At 39.0% G+C, this 16244-nt stretch overlaps 1 protein-coding gene and 1 pseudogene across 1 annotated transcript; both read right to left on the bottom strand.

Annotated features, from left to right (window-relative positions):
• Nucleotides 1-4713: 4713 nt before the first annotated feature.
• On the bottom strand, nucleotides 4714-5314 carry LOC122074696 (polyadenylate-binding protein 2-like). The gene is made up of 2 exons (XM_042639642.1): nucleotides 5003-5314; nucleotides 4714-4875 (listed from the first exon to the last, which is right to left on the bottom strand). The coding sequence occupies exons 1-2, from the start codon at nucleotides 5144-5146 to the stop codon at nucleotides 4729-4731; spliced, it is 291 nt and encodes a 96-aa protein (XP_042495576.1). The 5' UTR covers nucleotides 5147-5314; the 3' UTR covers nucleotides 4714-4728.
• A 1738-nt stretch (nucleotides 5315-7052) lies between these two features.
• On the bottom strand, nucleotides 7053-10130 carry LOC122074697 (annotated as a pseudogene).
• Nucleotides 10131-16244: the final 6114 nt, after the last annotated feature.

The following is a 16244-nucleotide window of genomic DNA, read 5'->3' as shown; positions in this document are numbered from 1 at the left end:
CTTCAGATCGAGCTTGACCTTCTGTGAATCTCCAGAATACCTTGGTTGCACGGGACGCTCAGTCTCAAAATATCCTCTTACATGCTCTTCAAAAGTAGGTTGTGCCACCGGAACCCTCTGTGGTGCTCTCAGATTAGGGTTTGCTCTCCTATTAGTCAACTGAGTAACCACATTCATTGGAGTGTCCACTTCGGGTGTTGTACGTGAACTGCCAGTAGGCTGTTGGGGTGGGGTCTCTTCATTCAACAACCTGGCATCCAATTCAACCTTCAACTCAGCCTTCAATTCAGTCCGTAAGGTTTGCTGTTCAGCCTTCATCTCAGTCCTCATAGTCTGTAGCATCTCTATAAGAGAAACTAGGGTGGGGGTGTTGTTCCCAGCCATGCTCTGATACCACTTGATGTAGGAATGGATTTGACAAGTCAAACCAGCCCCAAACTGCAGGAACTTTTAAACTAAGAACAACCAAAACCAATAGCAAACTTATAGCAGAAAATCAGACTTCAGCCACAAACCAGAATTGATAAACGATCTCAATGAACAGTAAACAGAAGCGAAATAAATCAGCAGCAGTCTTAGGATTAAACCAGAAATTTTAATAACAATATAACACCTCCAGTAGGTTCAGATCACAGATGCTAATAGTCCAGAATGTCACAGTAACACAGAACAGAAAACAGAATCTAAATCTGTGCAGGTTTTGACAATCGACCAGAATTGCTTGACAGTTCACTTCAGCAGATCCAGTGGTCTGATTGACCCCAAAATTGGATCGATCCTTCCTCTGGATAGGATTATCCTTCAGTCAAAATATGGAGGCCATCGGATGGCTGGTTCTCCAAAAAAAACTAGGCCGATAGGAAGGAACACAGAAAAAACCAACCCAGAAATTTCTGCAGAAAAATTCAGATTACTTACCTGAGATGGCTGAAGAAGAATAGTAACAATAAGAAGAAGAAAAAAACACTTGAAAAGAAAGAAAGAATACTTGAAGAGACCTCTTGGACTTCACGCCGCAAAGAGTCAATTGGATCAAACACCAATTCCTTCAGCCTTGATCAAACACAAGACAACTCTTCATAAAGAAGACAATAGCAACAACCATTATTTTTTATCAAAATCATTCTAGGCTTTTAGGAGCCTCCTCTTCTTTATTTATAATGTTAATGGGGAAGGGAATTACAAAATAGAAGGTTCCTCAAAAAGGAAACTAAATATTCTCCTAATACAATAGTTACTAAAACTGAAATTAGAATCTAATGAAAATAGAAACTAGTCTAGACAGAAATTAGAAACTAACAATGACTTGAAATTAGAAACTAATTTAGGTATTGAAATTAGAAACTAAATAACCCCATCTAAAAAGGAAACTAAAGAAAAAGGAAACAAATCACTGAATCCCGTATTCAATCTTAGAGCCTCCCTTTTAGACCCATAAAAGTGGTCTATTACCCTCAAAACACATAGGATCAAAGGCCCAATATGTATGGAACCCAACCCTAAGCTTATTCCTAATAAAACAAGCCTATTTTGGTAATTAATCTGCATCATGATACCACTTAATGTAGGACTAGATTTGACAAGTCAAACCAGACCCAAACTGCAGGATTTTTAAACCAAAGAACAACCAATATTCATCCACACTAGACAGCAGTTCAGAAATAATCAACACAGAATTCTAGAATTTCTGATAACAGAATTGTGCTAACAAATATGACTAACTAGCATCAAACATATAATAATAACTTATTATCAGTCAACAAAAGGTCACTGAAATAGATCAGCCAAAACAAATAGGACTAACCTGCATCAGACATATAATAATAACTTATTATCAGTCAACAAAAGGTCACTGAAACAAATCAGCCAAAACAAATCTGGAATCTGGACAGATTAATACAATTGGTCAAAATTGGGAAAAGTGTCAGATCAGCCAAATCTCTGGTCTGATGATCTTCAAATCAAGTTCGAATCCTCCTCTAATCTGGTCTAACAATCGACCAAAAGTTGAGCCCCATGTGGCTGATTCCTCAAATCAATGAGAGGTCGATAGGTAGAAACCTGGGTTTCTAAAAACCAGAATTTAACATAGGATCAGATTACTCATATTTCAATAACCTAGGTTAGAATGACCTCATACTTGGATCGAAGGAAGCCTCCAAGGAGTGAATGGTTCGATCCAAATTATAGCCCAAAACAGAAACCAGAAGTACTTCAAACCATAGAAACCGATTGTGAAAATTAAGAATTTCTGGGCAGAATTAAATGTCTAAATACCTGGACTGTGGAACAGTAATAATGCTTGTAAAACACTTGAGAAATAAGAGAGAACAAAAAATTGTAGAACCCTCCTGGACTTCACGCAGCAAGGAGTCATCTGGATCAAACACCAAGCCCTTCCTCCTTGATCAAACACAAAGAACAACCCCAACAGAGACCAGCGGCAGCAGCAGCATATTTTCTTCAAAACTAAAATCGTGGCTCTACTAATGAGAGCTCTCCTTTATTTATAATAATGATTGGGATTACATAAAATAGAAACTAACTTTAGTTTCCAAAAACTGAAATAGGAAACTAAAAATTAGAAACTCACCTAGTTACTAAAACTGAAAATAGAAACTTACAAAATAGAAAGTCCTTTAGTTACTAAAACTAGAAATAGAAACTAGGAAATAAAAAGTACTGAAATTAGAAACTAACTAACCCCATCAAAACCCAACTAAAAAGAAAACTAATGAAAATAGGAAACTAACTAGTAATCCCATACTCAATCTTAGAGCCCCTCTTTTAGACCTAAAAAAGTGGTCCAATACACTCCAAACCACATGGACTGAAGGCCCAACACATATACAACCCAACCCTAGGCTTATTCCTAATAAAACAAGCCTAGTTTGGTGAAGAATCTGCATCAGTTCCTCTCCAAAGGCTTGCACCTTTAAGTAAAAAGACTATATATATATATATATATATACTCCTCTCAAATCAATGTGAGACTAAACATATTGGCTTTTTAGCACAAGACTTTGGCTTTTGCTCAATATGTTTTGAATTTCCATTCAAAACTTCCCTCTAAAACATTTTGGACTCTTAACTCAAAATCAAAGGTAAAAGGTAAAAGGTGAAAGAAAACAAAGGGACTTTGTTACCTTTAAACTTACTTTTAAAGGGTTACTCAGAACACACACACACACACACACACACAGAATCATATCATTCCACTAGTCAATGACAGTACCCTATATATACATCCATATGGGTGTTACCTGTACACGTATAGAGGTGTCTGTCCACCGATAGATACCTATACGTATGAGTACAGAAATATATATGTTATGGTCTCCTTTCATATGTGGGTGAGTATATACCCCTTTGTTACCTTCAAAAGAAACAAATCTCCTTTGCTTACTTTCAGTTTTTATCTTTTAACCTTTGATTTTGAGTTAAGAGCTCAAAATGTATTAGAAACAAGTTTTCAATGGAAATTCAAAACCTCTTGAGCAAAAGCCAAAGTCTTGTGCTAAAAAGCCAAAATGTTTGGTCCCACATTGGTTTGAGAGGATTAGAATTGAAAGCATATATATATATATATATATGTGTATATATATATAGTCTTGTTACTTAAGGGTGCCCTTTGGAGAGGAACTCTACCACTTCTCATATGTGTGGGAGTTTCCAGGCGATGGCCAGGGACGGGGATGGGTGTGGGTCTAGGTCAAGAGGTACTTATCTTTTTGCAACCTTTTTAGTTTTGAATATTAAATTTAAATATGTATATATGTATATATGTATATATATTCACCCATATGTGAAAGGACACCATTCATAATGTACATATTTTTGTACCCATACGTATAAGCATCTATACATGGACAGACACCTCTATACATGTATAGGTAGCACCCATGCTTATGTATATACAAGATTCTCTCTCTCTCTCTCTCTCTCTCTCTCTCTCTCTCTTTGTGTGTGTGTTACTGTGTTCTGAGAAATCCTTCTCTCTAATGTGGTTTTTCTGCTCTATTAAGTTCCTATATTTGTCCGAATGCATCAAACCATACTTAGTGAGCCTAGCCTGTCTCTCCCAAAGGATCAACATCTGTGCACGGTCCAACTATGATCAATGGTTGTTCTATCTTAAAGGTAAAACACAAGTCACCCCAATTGTACCTTTGTAGGGGGCGTTTCAAACCTTAAGGAGAGTATATTCTTCTAACACGACTCAACCTATTTTGGTTCATTGCCTTCAACATCAATGCAGGTCTGCTTCAACAATTCATCTTCTGCAACCTAGGAATACATCTAAATATTGTGTGTCTTGTAACTCTCAACATCGAGTACTTATTTTCTAACACTCAGTCTTGAGGGCAGCCACTTTGCACAAGGACCAACACCAAACTCACACCTCCATTTGGTATACAAACTCACAATTCCCAAGAACTGTATAGGCAGGACTAGCATTGGGTACTGGGCCCTTTATGTTTATTAGCATCATGCTGCAACTTAGTGCGCATCTAATATTCCTTCAAGAGGAGCATCATAAATTAATAAACTCGTTCGGGAATTAGAAACAGGCTTTGATATGCGGTCAGCGCTCTTCTGTCAAGTTCAAGCCAAAATAACTTGAGCAGGAAATTGGATACTTTGCTACTCACAAAAAAAAGCATTAATTAAAATAAAGAGTAAACACGAGACTGTATAAACAAAATTTTAACACAAAAATAAACGCAATCACACATACAGTACAGACAGATAAAAAGAGCTATGGAGGGTACCTTGAACAGCGCCCATCTCCTTCTCGACTTTGGCCTGCATCTCACGAAGAGCACCTGCTTCTTCTTCGATCTCCTTAAGCCTTTTCTTCATTTCCTCAAGGTTCTGCAAGAACAAAAGTTAGTTCTCACCAGAAAGTGAGAAACTAGGGCAAGCATCGGAGATAGAAACTAAAGAAGAAATCAGAGCTGCTAATTGCGATGCAGAGAAAGAGAGAAAGTTAAAAAGAGACCTCCTTGGAATTAGGATCCTCTTCGTTCTCGGCACCAGACATTTCGACATCGGCTTCCATCTCTCCTTCATCAGGTATTTCTCCACCATACACGTCATGCTCCTGGTCTTGCTCGTTCTGCTCCTGTTGATGTTGTTGCTCCATCTTCTCTCTATCTCCCTCTTCCAAACACACACTCACTCACTCACTCACTCTCTCTCTCTCTCTCTCTCTCTCTCTCTCTCGAAATCTATGAGTCTTTGGAGATTATATCACTCTGTTTCAAATCCTTCCACGATTTCGTTTCAGACTAAACCCTCGAGGACGACGAGGGATACCTTTTTTATTTGATTTGTCACCGAGGATATTTCCGTCCAAGTGGTCCAACTAGTTAACCCTTCGTCACGTTGATCTAGGTATGAAACCGGGTTCGGTTGGGCCGAATTTTTTACACCCCTATGTGGATCTGATCAATCGGTCTTATAAATTGGATGATATAAATCCTATGGTTCGATGGATCGATAGTGCATGGAAGTATTGGATACCAATCATAGGAGCTCAATAAGCCCGAGCAATTGGCTTAAGTAGTGAATAAGATTCTAAACGCATGGCTATAGTAGTGTTGTACCAGAGTAACTTGTTTGGTATACATTCTAGGAATAGATTATATGAAGACATTTTTCTGAATATAGGTTTTAGACCCAAGATCTATTGTGATAATACATATCAAATACAATATAATCTTTGAAGGGATCGCTGCCCATGTAGAATGGAATCTATCATACCAAGCGAATAGGGGCATGGGAGAGCAAATTTAGTTTTTCTCCAATGCCATTGGAGGCCCATCACGCATCCAATGGTTGGGAGGACATAGGGTGTGCGCCCATGTGTTGGGCTTTGTGCCCGAGTCCTCCCAACCATTGAATATGCGTTGGGCCTCTAGTGGCATTGGAGAGGAGAGTCATATGACTCACATAAGGGAGCTCACATGCCGGGGAATAGAAAGAATGTCAAGAGGAGAGAGTCTATATGACTCTCTGGCAAGGATTTAGTTATTGGTAATGGTATCGGTCTCACCGGATACTGATACGATATCGATCCAAGATTGGTTGTATCAGTCTGGATCAATCAATATTACCCCCATTTTTCATAAAAGTTAGGTTTTTTTACGATTTTACCCATGATACCGATATGATACCAGATCCCAGATCCGCCAAGTATTGAGATTGGTCTCAGGCAAACCATCTCTCTCTCTCTCTCTCTCTCTCTCTCTCTCTCTCTCTCTCTCTCAGAAATGATGTCCCACACGGGACGGGTGGGGGACCCATCCTTGACACACCTTTGACTTGTGTGTTAGCACTGGGATGGAGGTTGGGGATGTGTCTTCACCACCACCACATGGGATATGGGGACCTTATGGAACTCGAAAATGACCCCCTACCTACCCTCATTCGTCAAACTTTCCTTTGGTGGAGGGGACCTAATCCACACTCGAAAATGACCCTTGTAGGTGGCGTGCCCAGCCCTCTTAAAATTAATAAGCAAAAGGGAAAAAGAAGTCTAAAAAGCAGTCTGACCCCTATGACCAGACACAAGGGCTGGCCCAAAATGACTATGCCTCCACCCATGAAACACATAAACAACCCTTATTAATGCCTTCACACATGCTTCCATTGGCCCCATGTTGGTGCAAAGACCATGCTGCCTTTAGGGAACACTATCCCTAAACGAAATCGTGATTAGATAAAACAAAACACTATTCAGTCGGAGACTGAGAGAGAGAGAGAGAGAGAGAGAGAGAGAGAGATCACTTCATTACAAATGAATCATGCATCTTGACTATCCCAAAATTCAAATTCCACATAAAAGGATGGCTAAGAGAAACGAAATCGTGATTAGATAAAACAAAACACTATTCAGTCGGAGAGAGAGAGAGAGAGAGAGATCACTTCATTACAAATGAATCATGCATCTTGACTATCCCAAAATTCAAATTCCACATAAAAGGATGGCTAAGAGAAACGAAATCGTGATTAGATAAAACAAAACACTATTCAGTCGGAGAGAGAGAGAGAGAGAGAGATCACTTCATTACAAATGAATCATGCATCTTGACTATCCCAAAATTCAAATTCCACATAAAAGGATGGCTAAGAGAAGCAAAGTAGTTGTTGTAATATTTGTTTTTGTAGTGCCAAAGGAATCTTGCAATGAAGGCTAATGGAAGACTAGAGAATATATAAGAAATAAGAATACAGAACAAAACTAATGTTAGCTCTTAAGGAAGATCTTCTCATTAGAGCCCATCCTTCTCTTCCTTAACCAATCTGAGACACAGAAAGCTAGCTCCAGAGATTGAAATGCATCGAGCCTTGGATCACAGTGTGTAAGGTATTGAGAGCTCAAATCACTAAAGTCACTTCTTTTGACCCTCCAACACACTCCGTCACATCCTGTCCTGTCATCTCCAGATGAATTCCTCCTGGGTAGCTTCCCTCTTGTTCATGAACATCCATAAATGCCCTTATCTCTGACTGTAATAATGATAACCATGGAAGAGTTAAGGAACTGGAAAGATCATAAAATTTTATGGGGTTTGATCTTTGATGAATTTGTATTACCTTGATGGTGTTGAATGAGTAGGTCTTTAGACCACAAGGACCTTTAATGGTGTTACCATGAACAGGATCACACACCCAAGTCACAATGAGCTTGTCTTGTTTCACAGCTCTAATCAAATCTGGGAGCTTTAATTGAATGTTGTCAGTCCCCATGCGAGTGATTATTGTTAACCTCCCAGCCTTGTTGTTAGGGTTTAGAGTCTTGCACAATTGCACAAGCTCTTTGGGTTCCATCTTCTCAGTCACTTGTTTGAGTAGGAAATCCAAAATCTATTTAAGCAAAACAAACTAAAATTTATGCACTTCATATATGATCATAAATACTACAAGAAGTAAGTTTAATTGATTTTCTACTATTTTACTTGTTATCACAAATATTAACAAATACGAAAATAAACAAAACCAGATCCGCACAACACAGAGATTTAACGAGGTTCACACACTGATGCGGTATGCTACGTCCTCGGGTGAAGAAGATGTTTCACAGAAGAGAGAGATTACACCCAAGCAACAACGAGAAAACTCGCCCTGAAACCCTAGCTCGAAAAACCCCTAAATTACAATGACTTGCTCAACAAGACGATAGTACATTATATACTCCTCCAAGTAGCTAGTCAATCCATCAGGTGGAACCTTACCTTGGGGCCGTAGCCTCCGCACCCCCATACGAGATTAGTGCTAGGCTCTAGGCTTGGGCGTATCAGCCCAATCCCTCTACTTCCATCACAAATCTCAGAAAACTTCCTATTCGGGTTGCCACCAAAATATGTCGGAGCAGGTCAATCTTAAAAAATGGTCAAAAATTCGAGACAAACTTAATATTACTTAATAAAATAATAAAAAATGATCACATATGAAGATCTGAATGCATTCATGGTCAATTCAAAATAGAAGTTTGAAAATCAGGTTTTGATCAATTTCCAATTTGATTCTTTGAACCCTAATGGTTCACAAGGATTTTTAAAACATGGTAAGAAAAAATCACTAAGATTCATTACCTACCTTGATCCCAAGAGGATTTGCTACACCTCTAAGGAATTCTATGTGGGCTCCATCCAACTGTCTAGTCCTCTCACCTACCCAAAGCATGTGAGCAGAACAATCATAGCCAGTTACAGGATCCTTCCTTGTCATGGCTTGCTCATATGGCAAATGAAGGTATTCATGAGATATCCAAAACTCAGTAATGGCCTTTGTAGGATTGTCACCATTTTGTCTAGTGGCAGCAGCCATGAACCCCAATGCTTCATCTACTCTTTGGGCAAGTTCTATGTAACTGTGTTTCATTAAGTAACACCAAGTAAGCAAGTTTGTATATTTGAAAAAATCCATGAATCAAAAGACTTGAATGAAGTTCAGATGAGGTATTACCTATCACCTTGCCCATTTTGGTTTATGAAATCAAGATTAATGGCTTCATAGCCTTCAGCTGCGAATGCTCGAAGAAGGTTCAGAGTGGCTGCTGATTGAGCATATGCTCTAAGCAATCTTTGAGGGTCAGGTGTTCTTGATTTTAAATCGAAGGCTGTGTCATTGATGATGTCTCCCTGATAAATTGGTAGCTTCATGTCATCCTTGATCTCAAATGGATTAGATCTTGGTTTTGCAAATTGACCTGCTATTCTTCCTACCAGCTAGAGAACAAAAAATTAGAAAGGAGACCTTACAAGCCATTTTGGGTGGTGAAGTGGCTATTTAGTTATTGAGAGAGGGTTCTCTGAGCAAGCTACATAAGGAGCACATCAATGAGGTGCAACAAAATAATATCGTATGTTTAAAAGACAGCAAGAGAAGTTATTTCATGTGATCAGGAGAGATGGATATAGAGGTGCTAGTGTACCCTGAAAATCTTAAGGCGTTAGGCAGAGATAAGAGCTCCTCAAGTATATGAAGGCACTACCGAGGTGAACAAACCAATGTGGAATTATAACTCTTATGTAACTCCCAATATCTCCACAATTACAACACAACTGAGAGAACCCTTTGATGGGTTTCCACCAAATATGGATTCCAAATCTTAGAAGTGTTGAAGTAGAATCACTGTGGAAGAAGCTAGCTAGTAAAAGGGATAACCAGTATCCTGATCATTAAGATTGTGTACTAACTAGAGAGAAATGGAGTTCAAACCTTGATGATGGGCATCTGAAATCCAAAAGTTAAGACAATTCCCATTTTCAACAAAACCTGAAATGTATCCCTGATATTAATCTCACTAAATTCCTTGAAACTTTCTGCACAATCTCCACCTTGAAGTAGAAATGCTTTCCCAAGAGCAGCATCCGCGAGTCGATCCTCCAGCTTCCTTGCTTCTTGAGGGAGCACCAGCTGAGGATAGCTCTCAATGGTTCTCAAGACCTTATCAAGTTCTTCTTGGTTAGGATAAACTGGAATTTGAAGAACCTTCTTTGATGTCCAGCTATTGGACACCCAAATGGATGAACCACAACAACCATCATTCTCAACACCAGTTGCTGCTGCTTTACCCATATCTTAAATTCTCTGTTTCCTTGAAGTTCTGTAAAAGATACAAAACAGCATTCAGAGAGAGAGAGAGAGAGAAGGAGGAGGGGGAGGTGGTGAGAGGCAATGGTACTACCTCCAGAGACTAGTGAGCTCTCTCATATATAAGCTACTGCAAGTAGGGAAGTTTTATATTGGGTTGGGAGGTTGCTCAATTAAATTTAAAAACGCTGGAAACTTAGCCACATACAAGCATGTGTACTTGTATTGTACATACATATATTGGTAATAATTAATTTTTTTTGGAGAAAATAATTGAAAGTCCATTAGTATAAGAACTATATCTTCTCTCTTCTTTTTTTTTTTTCCTTCAATGAAGAAGGAAAATTATAATAATTATCACATCATAACTAGACATATCATCATCACCTGAGTCTCAGATTTACACTTGTACAAAAGGAGGAATAGACTCAAATTTAGTATATAATTTCCAAAAGATTGTGAATGATAGAAATTGTCAACTGTTGCTAGAAGGTTTTGGAATAAGATGAAGTAAATTCTTTGACGAGAACCAAATTTTACCGATAGTCCAACCCTTGGTTGCAGTTAGATTAAGTCTTTGTAGAATGCCATAAGCTTTCATTTCCTCAATAGTTGTAGTTGATATAACTCCCAACCTGATAACCTAGAATTATATCCTGAAAATCTATTATATATTATACCCCCAGGGGTTACATATCCACCCAAAGGCATTTTTAAAAACATTTTAGTGCTCGCAATAATTGGTAGGAAGACAATTATCTTCTAGAAATACAATTCAAGTGTTGCAAATTTTTTCAATGACAAGCTTTCCAGGTATACTTGTACCTATTTTTAAAGTGGGGAAAGGAATGCAGCCAGCCGGCCAATAACATCTACTATGCCCAGACACAATTAGATATGAAATCAACCAACACATAGGGGAGAGTGTGGCCCCTGCACCCAGACACGTCGGATGACCGACCCGCCCCACATGAAATGAAAATTGATATCGGTATGGATGCATCCTCGTGTGCTGTCATTAGCCTTCAATCCCTCAAGCATGCATATGAACTGTACTCCCCCCACAAGAAATACTTCCCTTAATGATAATTCATTCTAATGCCAAAGTACAATTTCTGAATTTGGAAAGTCCCCATTTTAGACTTTATAATGAAGGGGGGATTTATGATGTTTCACTCTTTAGGCTTTAGGGGAACAAAAGAAAACTACTAAAATATGGAAAAGTTTTATACTGAGTATAGAATACACAATATTTAAGTTGCAGATAAATGAATTTAAGGGAATAGCATAGTTGATGAACAACGAACTTGATACGAACCGTAAACTCAGACATTCTCATTCAACCCAGATACCCGTCGTTAACAACAAAAAAAAAGTTGCAAGTAAATGCTGGGCAACGAGATATGACATATTATTGATTTGGGCGGGTCCCAAGTTCCCAGACCCCAAATAATTGAAGCTAGTCCTACCCTTTCCAATTATAGGTAATGCTAATGCAATGCATGAGACCAATTGGTCGGTTGTTGCATGTATCAATGCATCGCCCCATATGTTTTTTACAAATAATTGAAACAAACGGTTTTGTCAGTTCTTCTTTGGCGCGATCAAATGGATTAGAACATTACCAAAAATCAAATGGATTACAATCTTTAGCTCCATAAGAAAATCATCATTTTCAAGTATTGATGAACAAAAAAGTTGATGAAGGACTTTCATCTCAGGAAGTGATCATTCATATGGGTGTTTAATGTTCTTCATTCTTACCAAAAAAAAATTGTTCTTCACTATTTTTAGTAAAACGATTTTTATTCAATTTTGATGTGACCCGATCCATACAATCGTGGAATCAATATAGATTCGTAAAACTAGTCAGGTTGAAGACTTGAATACCCGTCATTATTAAAATAAAGATGAGAAAATTACAATCAATTCACAATAGTTGTAGTGATATGAGAATGTTTAATGAGCTTATTCAATTCCCAACATGGTTTAAGTATCAGTATTGTATCGATCGTATCATATTGGTATCGGTTGAGACCGATTCCTGATCCCTGACCAATTCAGATCGGTTATCCGTACTGTTTCAGGAATAAAACAATAAAAATATTTGTACTTTTTAAAAAAACTAAGGGAAAAATTGACTAATACACATCAATCCAATCCAATTCGATTTAGGATCGATGTCGATACCAATACCGATATCGTCCCCTAAAGCCATGATTCCTAAGGAAACACATACATTGAAGATAAGGAAGGACTATAAAGTGCCTTACTCCAACCACATGTATTCAACTTGGCACAACATTTAATTGTGCTCACTTGTGATGGCAATAGCACTACAGGTGGTTAACTCAGAATCATATGACACTTCTTTTATACATAGGTGCATATCCCAAGGTCCTTTCAGTTGTTTGGATACGCATCGAGTGTCCTAGCAACTGAAAAAAATTTAGATTTATATGGGATTCAGATTCTCTCCAACCATGTTGGAAGCCCAACACACATTTGTTGGTTGAGCAAACTGTTGGAAAATTGAAAATTGGATTGAAGATTGTCATTGTTGGCAACTATTTTAGAACTATTGGTTCAACGATTCAATGGTTAATTGAAGAGAGTTGATGTGGTTCGATTGGTTTAATTTCAAAGTGGAACCGGGTTGGCAACTATTTTAACTATTGGTTCAACGGTTCAATGGTTAATTGAAGAGAGTTGATGTGGTTCGATTGGTTTAATTTCAAAGTGGAACCGGTAGAGCTCAATTTAATTTAGATGAATGTAACCATTACATGGTGATGATGTCAACATGCACTACAGTCCAATTTCAAAGTGGAACCGGTAGACAATTTAATTAGATGAATGTAGCCATTACATGGTGATGATGTCAACATGCACTAGAGTCCAAGTCTTATATGAAATCCTAGAGAAAAAGAGAAGATAATGTCAAAATTTGATTACAGGTGGGACTTCGTCTTGTACACGTAACAGAATATATACAAGGACAGATGTTCGGTTTTCAAATCAATTTCTCCCTTGCGCACATGGACAACAAGTTAAAGATCAGTCCGAGCTTTGGTAAAAGTCAAGAAGTTGAAGTAGAGAAGGAGTTGTTTGCTGAGTTGCTACAATCCCATTGGAGTTTGAAGAATATTTTAATGCCAAATAAAGGGACGTTGTTTTCTCAAAGCATGGACAGTTATTCTTAGAGTTCTAATTGAAAAACAATAACTGGATCCAAATAGGACTGATCCTCTGCGTGAATGGGTGCTGCTCAAGTTTACAAACAATATAAAAGGACTTTTTTTGGTTTTAGAATTGGGTAATTTTCTCTATAAGAAGCAAAACCGAGAAAGAGAAAGAGAGAGAGGAAGAGAAACAACCTTGAGAGAGAGATCCAAAAGGTTGAGATGTTGATGGTTTGAGCATGTTCTTCTATATGTCAAGCAAGCAATCATCAATTGGGTTTACACAGGTTGAGGTAACCCGTATCTGAAATCCCTATTTTTATATTTTAAAGTGTTTATTGTTGAGAAACTCTAGATCACTGGTGTATTGGGTTGGGATTTTATTTTATTGATTTAAAATTGTGAACCTAGCAAGTTGGGGCTTGTCTAGGGTGTGGGGTTGTTGCCCTTGTCTGAGTTGCATCTCAGATTGAAGCAGGGATAAGTTCCTGGACCGTTGTAGCGGTTAAAAAGTTGAGTATTGGGGAAATACGAAACCCTATATGGGTATTCCTCCGTGGAGTAGGCACTCTAGCTGAACCACGTATATCTGGTGTTATTGTCTCGCATTTATTTTTCTACATATATTTGAAGTGCGTGTTGTGCTGAGTGGTGGGACACTGTCTAGTAGACTCAGCCACATTGTGGTGTGAGGTGGATGTGTCGTTGTTTACATGATTGGTAATCACAGGATTGCCCCGACCAATCTAGAACTTGAAAATTGGAAGTTATTGTTGGGTTGCAATTAAGGAAATTTTTGAAACCACTGATTCACCCCCCTCTCAGTGTCAACCTGGGAACATCACAAACCAATGGATGCAATCCAACACACATCTACACACCCTAAGGGATGTGCATTGGGCACCCCAACAGCTAGAGAGGATTTGTATCCTTATGGAGAACCCTCAAGATCATGGTTTGAGGAAAAAGGGTATCAGTTATTATTTGAATCAGAATTGGATCGGTCACTGTTGATTCGTAGTTATTTCTTTGTATTTAAACTTGAATCAGTTCGATCCCTAAGCTGATTCCCGGTTCTTGAACCGATTTCATTTTCACCTCAAAATAGCTTTGACTCAATTTTGGACCAAATCAGTTCCGATTTCGATCAGAATCGAGTTTGACCGATTCAGATCCGATTCCGCTTTTTAAAACCCTAGCCAACAAGATGGCCTACGTCATCAAAGGATTAATTAGATTTATCTCCTCGGAAATCAGAATTCAGGACCCATTTCACAGATATAGAAAAGATAAGAGCAGCTTGAGTCCATCAAAAAAACTATCAAAGATGGCATGGGAGCACCTCCATTATGGAATACTGTGAGAGTGGGTCTTTTTGCGGGTGTAGAATCTTGTCACATGATGGTTTCCCACGCCATGTCAATGTCTTTTTGGTAATGAGCAACTTTATTGAATATTAGGATTCAGGACTAGTGGGACTCGAGGTGTCTGACATATGTAAGTGAAGGAGTCACAGAGTAGAATTTGGTCAAACTATCTTACTAGTCATAAACAGATTCTCTGGGTTAAGGAGTGGGCCACAACATTGGCCTCCTCTGGGTTAAGGAGTGGGGCCTCCTCTAGGTTAAGGAGTGGGACACAACATTGGCCTCCCTAGGAAGGTAGCTGAAGCTACAGGACTCAAAGAGGGAAGAGAAATACAATATGCATGTCTTGGATGATAGGGGATACATGAAGAGGGGGAGGGGAGCTATGGTCAGTAATGTATGAAATCACATCTTTGCAGTTTGATTCAAGAATAATAAGGTGAAGACCTGCTCCATGAACATAGGTTAAGGCGAATTTGTTCGCTAGGGCTTCTCCAATCATGCTGCTACTGAGAGATGCTGGCTCTGAGATGGCAAATAGGCTCCTTCCCTCATGATCTCTAGAGATGAATCCAAAGCCACCTTGGGTTGACTCTAGTGGAAGGGCGGCATCACAATTAATCTTTATAACACCAAGATGAGGTGGGTGAGCCACAAAAGAGTTTGGTTGGCTTCTAGGAGTAGACCAAAACTCAGACCAACAGCCATGGCAATTCTAATAAGTTCCTCTGGAGTCCAAATTCTACGACTGAAAACAAGGTCATTGGGAGAGATCCAAATCCACCAGCACAAAAAGGACCTTAAGTTGAGGTCAGCCATAGCTTTCTTCTTATCAGATGCAAGTAAGGAATCCCAACTGTTAATCCATTCATGGAGCTTGGGCGAAGGAGATGAGGGAACCGCGTAGGTGAGAACTTCCAAACTAGACTGCTTTTGAAAAGGGGCAAGATAGAAATATATGGCCGTTTGATTCCATAGAGTATCCACATTGCTGGCGAGCTGAATCAATTGGGCTGTGGAGAGAACGGAGGCCATCACCTAAAGCTAGACCTTTAGCGCAAGAGCACCAAAGTAGGGACTTGATACTAGGGATGGTCTTGCACGACCAGATTTTTCACCAAACTTTATGTCAATGGCAGCATGAGAAAAGTATTATTTACATTTTACATGGTACAAATTACAAATGGCTTGGATCTAGGCACTTACATGCATCTTCTACTTTAAAGTAGGTGTCACGAGGTTAGTGAATCGACTCTTATCATATGGATATGTGAATGGTAGTATCATTCCCTTCTACTCTTTACAATGCCATGTGGATGAAAAAAGGACAATTTTCTTGAGCCACGTAGTGGATCTACACAAGTCCCCTGGGCATGGGAAAAGGATGAAGGAGACCTTGCACACCTCCCACCCCCAACCCCAAGCCCAAGCTGCCTGGATGCCCTGTGAGTGTGGGTGCAAGTACACTAATGCCTCTCTCTCTCTCTCTCTCTCTCTCTCTCTCTCTCTCTCTCTCTCTCTCTCTCTCTCTCTCTCTCTCTCTCTCTCCCTCCACAATAGTGGTAGATATGCCATTTCACAGGAGGGATGA

This window comes from Macadamia integrifolia, chromosome 3 (assembly GCF_013358625.1).
Source record: "Macadamia integrifolia cultivar HAES 741 chromosome 3, SCU_Mint_v3, whole genome shotgun sequence".
Classification (NCBI taxonomy): domain Eukaryota; kingdom Viridiplantae; phylum Streptophyta; class Magnoliopsida; order Proteales; family Proteaceae; genus Macadamia; species Macadamia integrifolia.
This window is presented reverse-complemented; position numbering and strand designations above follow the sequence as displayed.